Genomic DNA, 11831 nt, shown 5'->3' on the forward strand with positions numbered 1-11831 from the left:
CCCTGCCCCCTCAAGTGCCTTCTTGGCTCACTCTCCACCATCAGCAGGCCCCAGAAACCCAGTTTTCTAGGGTAGGACCTCCACACTGCACAGTTTGTCTGTCTGTCTGTCCTGGACCTCTTTTGACCTCTGACCAGGAAGGTTCCTCCAGGACATTTGGCTCATGAAGTTGTGCATAAAAGAGAGGAAGCCACTGAGGTCCGGAACACTGACTTTGCTGTGGGCTCCTGTGCCCCAAGTATCCCAGAAGTGGAGGCTTGTGTTCTCTCCCCAGCCTTGGTCCTCAGTCAAGGAGGGCAACAAGGTGCCCTAGACCTTAACAGGTGGCCGAGGGCTACACACAGGAATTGATAATGTGGATAGTATAGGCCTGCTGTAGGCTGCCTCCTCTTCTCTCCCTTGCTCCTGGCTCCAGGGAGAGACAGACAAGAGGGCCACAAACTGAACGCTGTGTCTGTGTTGGTATAGTAGTGAGCCAGAACGACCCAGGACCAGTAAGGCAAGGCCACTTTGAAGGGATGGCCTTCCCAAGTGCTGGAGGCAGCTAAGTATGGACCCATCTCTCTGCCCTCAGGATCATGCCATCGGTCTTTGTGGAAGTGGTTAGGAGCGTGCTCAAAGAGGTGTACCTCAGAGGAGAGCTCATCCCAGTGGACAGCCTTGGCAACTCTACCAGCTTCAGGCCCTAAAGCCTCTTGACCAAGAAACTCTCAAGCTCGTGGTTCTGGAAATCCCGTTATAGGTGTGTCAACCTGTCAATCAAGGACATCCTGGAACCCAATGCTCCAGAACCAGGTATCTCTCTCCCTGCCCCCTTCTTCACCATCCTGAGCCTCCAGGTTGACTAGAAGGGAGTGGGCTAAGCCCAGCCTGCCTTATTACTGGGATCTACAGTTCTGCTCCTCTGGCCCTGCTTCCAGAGGACGGAGTTCTATTTATTTATTTATTTATTTATTTATTTATTTATTTATTTATGTGTGATTACATAGAGATACTTGGTTTTATGCTAAAATTATGACTTTGGTTCTATTTTCATCCTTTATTTCGAATGCAGGGCAACATTCGCTTTAGATTTTTAACTGACAAACATGGTGATAAAAGCACTCAGAATAAGTACGGCCTGTATTTGGAGAGTATGTGACTTTCCAGTTTGGGGGCAGTAGAGAAACAGGTGTAAGACCATCTCCAAAGCAGAAGAGAACACAAACTCAGTGAACCACCAAAGGGTTTGGCTTCCACTCACTAAGGGCACGCAGTGCAGTCCAGGCTAACCATCCATGTTCTTTGTCACAGCAAACCAGAGTCTCCAATTGTTTCAAGTAATTGTAGTACAAGAGAGAACACTACTCCAGACTGACTTATTAGTCTGTTTGGATGACTGTGAAAGGTCCCCCATCCTGAGGTGGCCAAGGTCTTCAGAGAGATTGTGGGAGCAAGGAGCCTTTCATGTGCTCCCAGTTGTGCTACAGCACATAGAGACTGGTCAGTCCTGCAAGGCCACTTGGTGCCATTCCTGGAAGACCTCCTGTACATGTATACAACATTCCCGTCATGGTTCCGGCTGCTATTGTGTTGAGGTCATCTTGTGCACCTTGTGTTTTCTCAATGATAACACCAAATGCACCACAGAGCAAAGCCAGGGCACCTAGAGTATTAGCCCAAAGTGCCCCTTGACGAGTCACCATATTCAAAAGTTGTACATTGGGGCTGGAGAGATGGATCAGAGGTTAAGAGCACTGGCTGCTCTTCCAGAGGTCCTGAGTTCAATTCCCAGCAACCACATGGTGGCTCACAACCATCTGTAATGAGATCTGGCGCCCTCCTCTGGCGTGCGGGCATACATTAAGGCAGAATGTTGTATATATAATAAATAAATAAATCTTAAAAAAAAAAAAGTTGTACATTTCTTGGTTGGACCAGGCCATGCTCTGGGTTTCCTTCAATCCTAGCTGAAGACCTTTCATTGCCCCAAATGCAGCCCCTGTCATGCAACATCCTCCAATGGTAAAGAAAGCTAGCTCAAGTCTGCCTCGGGTTTTGTTGGCATCATTTGGCAAAATGAACTCATCAGTATACTGAACAAGATAGCCTGGATCCACATTTAAGTACAGAGAGAAGGGGTTCATACCAGTTAGCAGAACACCGGCCAAATCAGCACACTAGTTACCCATTCCTGCTCCAAAGAAGCCAGCCAACCTACCAGTGTTTTTTTTTTTTTTTTAATGTATTGATTATGTATACAGCATAAGCCAGCAGGCCAGAAGAGGGCACCAGACCCTGTTACAGATGTCTGTGAGCCACCATGTGGTTGCTGGGAATTGAACTCAGGACCTTTGGAAGAGCAGGCAATGCTCTTAACCACTGAGCCATCTCTCCAGCCCCCACCAGTGGTTTTGTTGCCCTTCCCCTGCCACTGCCTATGATTTGGCAGCAAACTGCAGTAGGCTTCCAACAACCACCACCTCAGGTCGGAGTTGTGTGCTTGGCCTTGGTCCCCACAGCAACAGCCAGAAGACCAGCATTGCTACTGCCACCCTCACAGGCTGAGGAGGACCCACTGCTGCAGAGGAGGCAAGACAGAGGCTAGTGTGATCTAACCTTGTAGCCGGTCTTCCTTCAGAACCAGGATGCTGTGATCGCTTCGGGATCTCCGTTAACGTTGATGGGAACATACAGGGCCAGGTGACACTGACAGACACAGGACACGGGGAGATTTCTGGAGCAGCTGCAGTGTCTAACAGTTGCAATGTCTCCATGAATGTGTGTATACTGCGTGTGGCTCAGAACACCTGGGAGGTCCTGCAGAATGAGAGGTGAGCCCCTTGAAGGGATGGGGGTTCTCTGACCTCGAGCAGCAGATTCTTGCCCAGTCTGTTGGGTACCGGGCATCAGGAAGGTTCTGTTCTGAAGCCGTATCTCTAGGCAATGAGCAAGCGAAGTCCCAGATGGGAGCACTATAAACAATAACATGTCGGGAAAGAGGTCACTTGAGCCAGTAAGCTTCAGTTGCCAGGACTGTACCCTGAGGATCATGATATACAGGCAGGGCCCAAACCCTTGGAATCAGGCTGAGCTGCTATGGGAGAAAAGTGAAGTGGACTTGGATTTATGAATTGGAAAGAACAGAGTCTCTCCACAGGCACATGGGTACCCTGACCCATGTTTGACTTTGTCATACTCCCACAACCTTCTAGACACTGGTGGGAACATCCTGGGAAGGTCTAGTATCCACTCCTGGACTCCTGGACTCCGCAGCCTTTCCATCACACCTGTCATCGGGGTGGTAGGAAGGATGCTAGTCTATGGTGGGCAAGCCCCAGCAATCTCTCTGTAGGTGCCTGCGGCAGCCGGAACACAGAATCCTGCAACAGCTTCGGAGCCGTGGAGATGATGTATTTGTGGTGACAGAGGTGCTGCAGACAGAGGAGGAGGTGCAGGTCACCAAGACCAACAGCAGAAAGGGCTTAGGCAAGTTTGCAGTGCCTGGAGCTTTCTTGCAGGTGTGTGCTAGCCTTAGCCCTTTTCTGGCCTCACTTGAGCACATAGAAATGGCAGGAATCTAAGAACCAGGGAGCAGGATCCCATGCAGAAGCTGGTCTAGGCTCTTCTAAGACCCTTCCAGAAACAACCTACAGCTTCACAGGCCCAGTAAGCTACAACAGCTAAAGCCTGGAGTGGCCACCACCAGTGGCGATCTGACACCAGCACTCACCCACAGTCATTGAGTTACTCTACATCCCTGAGCCTATGTCCATCCTTCAGGGTGAAGGCGGGGGCCAGCTAAGCCGGAAGAAGATGGTGACCATTCCTGCAGGCAGCGTCCTTGCATTCCGGGTCACCAAGTTGCTCATTGACCCTACATGGGGTGAGTGTTGAGGCTAGTCTCTAGAACCCAGACTGTGTATCAGAGAAGCAGGAAATGTGGGAGGCTTCAGCCAGCCAGGGGATGCTGTGTCATCCAGCTGCATGATCTCCCAGACAGGGTGGTCAAGCGTGCCAGGCCTGTGGATGAGGGAGTTGGTGATGTGTTTGTTTTTTTTTTTTTTTTCCTGCTTCCAGACATCCTTCTCTTCCCTGATGAAAAGAAGAGGACCTTTGAGCTACCCCCATCAAGTGAGGCCCCAGACGCTCTGGCCCCACATGTCTCTTAGCTATGAGGTGGTCAGTCTCCTATGGAGATGGACAGTACTCAATTCCCCCCGACTTACATACACAATGGGTAATGTTGCTGGGCCTGTTTAGCCTTTCATCTGCCCTGGGCATTCAACAGTAGGGAAAGGATAGAATTTGGAGGGCCCAGGGAAAATCTCAGCCTTCTGGCATTTGTCAATGGGACCCTACACCACACAGCCCTTCTCCCTTCTACCATCCTCATGCTTTGCAGAGAATGACCAGAGGCGGCTTTCTTTTAGCCTGCTTGCCACACTACGATCTATTGGTGAGCAACACAAGTTCCTTGAAGGTCAGTATCCACTTGTCCACCCTAAGACTCCATGGGATCTGCCTCTTCTCCCTGGATATGACCCTCCTACCCATGTTCGGCAAGATCTCATAGGCATTGGATTGTGCTGCTTTCTGTCCCTCCAGATGGAATCCATGAGGAACAGGTGGCCAGAAAAGACTTCCAAGGCCTGCATGCAGAGGTGAAGGCCGGATACACACAACTGGAGTACTTAGAAATGGAGTTAAGACAACAGCTGCTAATGGACATTGGGAGGATTTTACTTGACCAGCCCAGCATGGAAGCCCTGGAGGCCTCAGTGAGTGACCGGGTTGGAGGTGGGCAGAGCCTGCCCAAGCCTGCACAGCCTCACTTACCTCACCTGTGCCTCAGCTGGGACAGGTCCTGTGCCGTGGTGGACAGGTAGAACCTCTGGATGGCCCAGCAGGTAGCATCCTTGAGTGTCTGATGCTTTCCTCTGGAGAACTGGTGCTGGAACTTGCTGCCCCAATCTTCTACCTGTTGGGAGCATTGACTGGTGAGCAGTCATGGGGGATAGGAAGGGATGATGGGTGCCATATTGGGCATTCCAGAGCCCTCTCAGCAGCCCCCATCTCTCCCCAGTGCTGAGTGAAACCCAGCAACAGCTGCTGGCTAACACTCTGGAGACAAAGGTGCTGACCAAGCAGCTGGAGTTGGTGAGAGGACATGGCATGGGGGATGCCATGGGGCCCTGGGTACTTCCTGAAAGGTTGACAGGATCCAATCCTGCAACCCAGGGGCTCAGGCTGCAGTTCCTCCATCTACAACCTCTTTCCGTCCCCTGCTGATAGGTGGAGCATATCCTGGAATGGAGCTCCCCCTGGCAGAAGCAGAGCTCTGTGGCCCTACCCCCCAGACTCCTTGGGAACAGCTGGCATGAGGAGGCTTCCATCTGGATCTTGCTAGAAGAATGTGGCCTAACGCTGCAGGTGGAAACCCCCCAGGTGTACTGGGAACCAACATCTCAGAGCCCCACATGTGCGCTCTATGCCTCCTTGGCCCTATTGTTAAGTCTCAGCCAGGGACCTTAATAGTCTGCATGGCCCCCCTTCCCCCAGCATCCTCACGTCTTGCTTCAACCCAGGGCAGAATTCAACCACAGGGCTACAATACAAGGAAGCAGGATTAGGAGTTGGAAAAACTCAATAAATATACAAAGAAAAGAATAAGCGGCTGAGTTTGGTTTTTACTGTTGTCTGGTTGGTTTGCTTTGGTTTTTCAAGACAGGGTTTCTCTGTGACACCGTGGCTATCCTGGAATTTTTTTCTGTAGACCAGGCTGGCCTCAAACTTACAGATCTGCCTGCCTCTGCCTCACAAGTGCTGGGCTAAAAGACATGTGCCACCACTGCCCAAATGTGACTGAGTTTTTTGAGGGGCCCTGATCATTGGATCATTTTTGTGGTACGATTGAGCATCTTTTGGATATGTTCTCAAAAGGAGTATTACTGGGTCTTGAGGATATTCTGAGAAATCAACACACTGATATCCAAAGGAGATGTTCTTGTGTGCAGTCCCACCAGGATGGAGGAGTGTTCCCTTTACCACACATCCTCTCCAGCTTAAGTTGTCATCAGTGTTTTAGTACTTAGCCATTCTTACAGGTGTAAGATGAAATCCCAGAGTTGTTTTAATTTGCATTTCTCTGATGACTAAGGATGTTGAGCATTTCCTTAAGTGTCTTTCAGTCATATTAGATTCTCTTTTGAGAGTTCTCTCTTTAGGTCAGTATCCTGTTTTTTAAAATTGAATTATTTGTTCCTTTGATGACTGATTTCGTGAGTTCTTTGTATATTTTGGAGATCAGCCCTTTGTCTGATATGGGGTTGGTGAAGCACTTTTCCCATTCTGTAGGCTGTATTTTTGTCTTGTTGACCACGTCCTTTGCTTTACAGAAGCTTCTCAATTTCAGGAGGTCTGTATATTAATTGTTTCTCTCAGTGTCTGTGCTACTGGGGTTATATTTAGGAAGTAGTCTCCTGTGCCAATGCATTCAAGTGTACTTCCCACTTTCTCTTCTATGAAGTTCAGTGAGGTTGGATTCATGTTGAGGTCTTTTATTCATTTGGTCTTGATTTTTGTACATGGTGATAGATATGGGTCTATTTTCATTCCTCTACATGTTGTTATCTAGCTATGTCAGTACCATTTGTTGAATATGCTTTCTTTTTCGATTTTACAGATTTTTTAAATTTTTGTCAAAAATCAAGAATTCATTGAGGTGTGGATTGATATCCAGGTTTTGATTCAGTTTCATTGGCCCTTCTGTCCGTTTTTATGCTAAAATAAGGCTGTTTTCATTACTGTAGCTCTGTAGTAGTAGAGTTTAAAGTCAGGGATTGTGATGCCTCCAAAAGATGCTTTATTGTACAGGATTGTTTTGGCTATTCTGAGTTTTTTTTTTTTCTATATGAAGATGAGTATTGTTCTTTTGAGGTCTGTGAAGAATTTTCATGGGCAGTGCATTGAATCTGTAGTTTGCTTTTGGTAAGATTGCCTTTTTTACTATGTTAATTCTACCTACCCAAGAGCATGGGAGATCTCTCCACTTTCTGTTACCTTCTTCAATTTCTTTCTTCGAAGATTTAAAGTTCTTGTCATACAGGTCTTCCACTTGTTTGGTTAGAGTTACTTTGAGATATTTTGTATTATTTGTGGCTTTCCTAAAGGGTAATGTTTCTCTGGTTTCTTTCTCAGCCCATTTATCATGTATGTACAGGAGGGCTACTGATTCTTTGGAATTAATCTTGTATTCTGCTATATTACTGAAGGTGTTTATGAATGGTAGAAGTTCCTTGGTAGAATTTTTGGAGTAGCTTATATAAACTATCATATCATCAGCAAATAGTAAGAGTTTGACTTCTTTTCCGATTTGTATCATCTCTATCTCCTTTTGTTGTCTTATTGCTTTAGCTATGACCTCAACAACTATATTGAATAAATATGAATAGAGTGAACAACCTTGTTTTGTTCCTGATATCAGTGGGATTGCTTTGACTTTCTCTCCATTTAGTTTGATGATGGCTGTTGGCTTGCTGCATATTGCCTTCATTATGTTTAGGTATGTTCCTTGTATCCCTGCTGTCTCCAAGACCTTTATCATCAAGGGATGATGTATATTCTCAAAGGCTTTTTTCCACATCTAATGAGATGATCATGTGGGTGTTTTTTTCAGTTTGTTTATATGGTGGATTACATTGACAGATTTTCATATGTTGAACCATCCCTGCATCTCTGAGTTAAAACCTACTTGATCATGGTGGATGACTTTTCTGATGTGTTCTTGGATTCCATTTGTCAGTATTTTATTGAATACTTTTGCATCAGTGTTCATGAGTGAGATTGGTGTGTATCCTTTGAATATCAGCTTGGTGATTTCTCAGAAAATTAGGAAAAAACATACCTCAAGACCCAGCAATACCACTTTTGGGTACATACCCAAAGGATGGTGTATCGTACCACAAAAACATGTCCTCATCTATGTTCGTAGCAGCATTGTTTGTCATAGCCAGAACCTGGAAACAACATAAAAGCCCCTTGACTGAAGAATGGATAAGGAGAATGTAGTACATTTGCACAATGAAGTACTACAAAGTGGAAAAAATAATGACATTCTGAAATTTGAGGTCAAATGTATGGATCTGGAAAACATCATATTGAGTGAGGTAACCCAGACCCAGAAAGACAAATATCATATGTACTCACTCATAAGTGGCTTTTAGACATAAATCAAAGAAAACCAGCCTACAATTCACAATCCCATATATAGCACCAGGGTGACATCAGAGAGATGTCATGGAGTCACCACCACCAGAGACAGACGCGCTGAAACTTTGCTGGTAGGCCACAAACTCGTGGTGATGTACAGATTGCTAAATGGGTTAAACTAAGATATCAGAGTTATCCAATAAGAAGTTAGAGTTAATGGGCCACGCAGTGATTTAATTAATACAGTTTCTGTGTGATTATTTCAGGGCTAAACTAGCCGGGCGGCAGGGACAAACAAGCAGGACCTTCCCAACACCCAGAGAACCTAGACAACAAAGAGGACCCTAAGAGAGACATACATGGATCTAATCTACATGGGAAGTAGAAAAAGACAAGATCTTCTGAGTAAAGCGTGGGGACCATAGAAGAGAATAGAAGTAGAGAGGAGAGAAATGGAGGGGAGCAGAGAAAAAGAAAGAGCTAAATAAAAACAATAAAAAAAGAAAGAACATGAGGTAACACTATGGCCACGTGGCAATACATAAATTAGTAGAGTTAATTTAAATGTAAGAACTAGTTAGGAATAAGCCTGAACCATCTTCTAAACATTTATAATTAATCTAAGTCTGAATGGTTATTCAGGAACTGAGAAGCAAGAGAGAAACCTCCATTTACAGTGTACCCCAAGTCCCCTGAAGCAGAGGGTCATCCTGACCCAAGTACAGACTTTCTCCTAAAATGTTCTGTGCATCTTCTCTAGGGGGTGTGTGTGGGCATGCTGGGGTATGAACACGTCCACACACAGCAGTTGTGTAGCAGTTTCCATGCTTCGAGGAAGTTCCTTAAGACAGGAAATAGGCCAGATTCACTGGGTCCCTCCTTCCCCCAGAGAACAGGAACAATTAAGACTGCAAACAGCCACTCCCAGACAAGCCCAGTTGCCCAGCAGGAGCAGAGACCAAGGAAACTGCCTGGAGGAAAGGAAGTTGAGCTGCCTGGAAAAGGCCCCAATGGAACCACCTAGAAATGTCCCTCCCTGACCTGCTGAGCTGCCTGCAGGCTGTGCAGTGGGATCCAGCTTTCCAGCTTTTATGAGCTGTCACCCGTGCTGGAGGAGCCTTTTGGTATTTCAGCTATCTTGGAGTGAGTTTTCCTCCTGCAGATAATCTCTTACCAATATTCCTGAGAGTGATCCCAATAAAATTAGTAGGTTTCACCAGGTTGGATTTGATGGCATTCCTGTTTGGTCTGTTGTTGATTCTCTAGCTGGGTAAGTAGACATTTGCTCACGTCTTCCTGGGAAAAGTCTGTCTCACTGCAGGGCAGGCTCACTTTGGCCTCACAGGTTGGCAGGAGTGAGGGGAAGGCACTCACATGTATCTTGCTTCTGTGTGGGCACAACCACCCCTACCCATCATACCAATGATCAGGGCCCCTCAAAAAACTCAGTCACATTTGGGCAGTGGTGGCACATGTCTTTTAGCCCAGCACTTGTGAGGCAGAGGCAGGCAGATCTGTAAGTTTGAGGCCAGCCTGGTCTACAGAAAAAAATTCCAGGATAGCCACGGTGTCACAGAGAAACCCTGTCTTGAAAAACCAAAGCAAACCAACCAGACAACAGTAAAAACCAAACTCAGCCGCTTATTCTTTTCTTTGTATATTTATTGAGTTTTTCCAACTCCTAATCCTGCTTCCTTGTATTGTAGCCCTGTGGTTGAATTCTGCCCTCGCTTGAAGCAGGACATGAGGATGCTGGGGGAAGGGAGGCATGCAGACTTGTAAGGTCCCTGGCTGAGACTTGACAATAGAGCCAGGGAGGCATAGAGGGCACAAGTGGGGCCCTGAGATGTTGGTTCCCAGTGCACCTGGGGGGTGTCCACCTGCAGTGTTAGGCCACATTCTTCTAGCAAGATCCAGATGGGAGCCTCCTCATGCCAGCTGTTTCCAAATAGTCTGGAGGGTAGGACCACAGAGCTCTGCTTCTGCCATGGGGAGCTCTTTTCCAGGATATGCTCCACCTATCGGCAAGGGACAGAAAGAGGTTGTAGATGGAGGAACTGCAGCCTGAGCCCCTGGGTTGCAGGATTGGATCCTGTCAACCTTTCAGGAAGTACCCAGGGCCCCATGGCATCCCCCATGCCATGTCCTCTAACCAACTAAAGCTGCTTGGACAGCACCATTGTCTCCAGAGTGTTAGCCAGCAGCTGTTGCTGGGTTTCACTCAGCACTGGGGAGAGATGGGGGCTGCTAAGAAGGCTCTGGAATGCCCAATATGGCACCCATCATCCTTTCCTGTCCCCCAGTTGACCGCTCACCAGTCAGTGCTCCCAACAGGTAGAAGATGGAGGCAGCGAATTCCAGCATCAATTTTCCAGAGGAAAGCATCAGACACTTGAGGATGCTACCTGCTGGGCCATCCAGAGGTTCCACCTCTTCACCAATGCACAGGGCCTGTTCCAGCTGAGGCACAGTTTAGGTAAGTGAGGCTGTGCAGGCTTGGGCAGGCCCTGCCCACCTTCAACCCGCTCACTCACTGAGGCCTCCAGGGTTTCCATGTTGGGCTGGTCATGTAAAATCCTCCCAATGTCCATTAGCAGCTGTTGTCTTAACTCCATTTCTAAGTCCCCCAGTTGTGTGCATCCAGCCTTCACTTCTGCATGCAGGCCTTGGAAGTCTTTTCTGACCACCTGTTCCTCATTGATTTCATCTGGAGGGACAAAGGGCTCTCCCAACTTATACCTATGAGGTCTTGGGGAACCCTGGGTAGGTGGGTCAAATCTAGAGATCTGATTCGCAAGCTGTGGAGCCTCAGGGTCGACATGTCGACACTGCGCATAAACTTCCATAGGTTCCAAATGCTTAGGTTGTAGTATAGCAAGCAGGCTAAAGGAACGCTGTCTCTGGTCATACTCTGTAAGACATGAGGATGGGAGAAAGGGGAAGCACTGTTTTGTGTTGGGTCCTAGTGATCACTTACAAATGCCAGAAGGCTGAGATTTTCCCTGGGCCCTCCCAATTCTATCCTTTCCCTACTATTTGCAGCCCAGGGCAGATGAAAGTCTAAACAGGCCCAGCAACATTACCCATTGTGTATGTGAGTCGGGGGGAATGGGGGACTGTCCATCTCCATAGGAGACTGACCACCTCATAGCTAAGGGATGTGTAGGGCCAGAGCGTCTGGGGCCTCACTTGATGGGGGCAGCTCAAAGGTCCTCTTCTTTTCATCAGGGAAGAGAAGGATGTCTGGAAGCAGGAAAAAAAAAAACATTACCAACTCCCTCATCCACAGGGATCCTGGGACCTCGTGAGGGACTGCCCCTATCACCCACATATCAGTCCCTGGCACGCCTGACCACCCTGTCTGGGAGATCATGCAGCCCGATGACACAGCATCTCCTGGCTGGCTGAAGCCTCCCAGATTTTCTGCTTCTCTGACACACAGTCTGGGTTCTAGAGACAGGCCCTCAACACTCACCCCATGTAGGGTCAATGAGCAACTTGGTGACCCGGAATGCAAGGACGCTGCCTGCAGGAATGGTCACCATCTTCTTCCGGCTTAGCTGGCCCCCGCCTTCACCCTGAAGGATGGACATAGGCTCAGGGATGTAGAGTAACTCAATGACTGTGGGTGAGTGCTGGTG

General features: G+C 47.7%; 2 protein-coding genes across 2 annotated transcripts in view; one reads left to right on the forward strand and one right to left on the reverse strand.

Annotated features, from left to right (window-relative positions):
- The first annotated feature begins 577 nt into the window (after positions 1 to 577).
- Positions 578 to 5652, forward strand: LOC126503569 (gasdermin-D-like). Its single transcript, XM_050145347.1, is given in 10 exon segments — positions 578 to 795; positions 2621 to 2813; positions 3335 to 3500; positions 3763 to 3865; positions 4060 to 4113; positions 4385 to 4462; positions 4588 to 4760; positions 4835 to 4979; positions 5066 to 5139; positions 5275 to 5652. Coding segments are annotated over 10 exon segments (1443 nt in total). The 5' UTR covers position 578; the 3' UTR covers positions 5515 to 5652.
- A 4198-nt stretch (positions 5653 to 9850) lies between these two features.
- Positions 9851 to 11831, reverse strand: part of LOC126503584 (gasdermin-D-like) — an 11547-nt gene continuing 9566 nt past the window's right edge. Inside the window, 4 exon segments of the mRNA XM_050145368.1 lie at positions 9851 to 10208; positions 10344 to 10417; positions 10506 to 10650; positions 10725 to 11101. Of these exon segments, the coding sequence (XP_050001325.1) occupies positions 9852 to 10208; positions 10344 to 10417; positions 10506 to 10650; positions 10725 to 11101 (953 nt within the window). The 3' untranslated portion in view covers position 9851.

The sequence above is a fragment of the Alexandromys fortis genome, unplaced genomic scaffold (genome assembly GCF_014885135.2).
Source record: "Alexandromys fortis isolate MF-2015 unplaced genomic scaffold, M_Fortis_MF-2015_v1.1 scaffold_2_1_26212458, whole genome shotgun sequence".
Classification (NCBI taxonomy): Eukaryota; Metazoa; Chordata; class Mammalia; order Rodentia; family Cricetidae; genus Alexandromys; species Alexandromys fortis.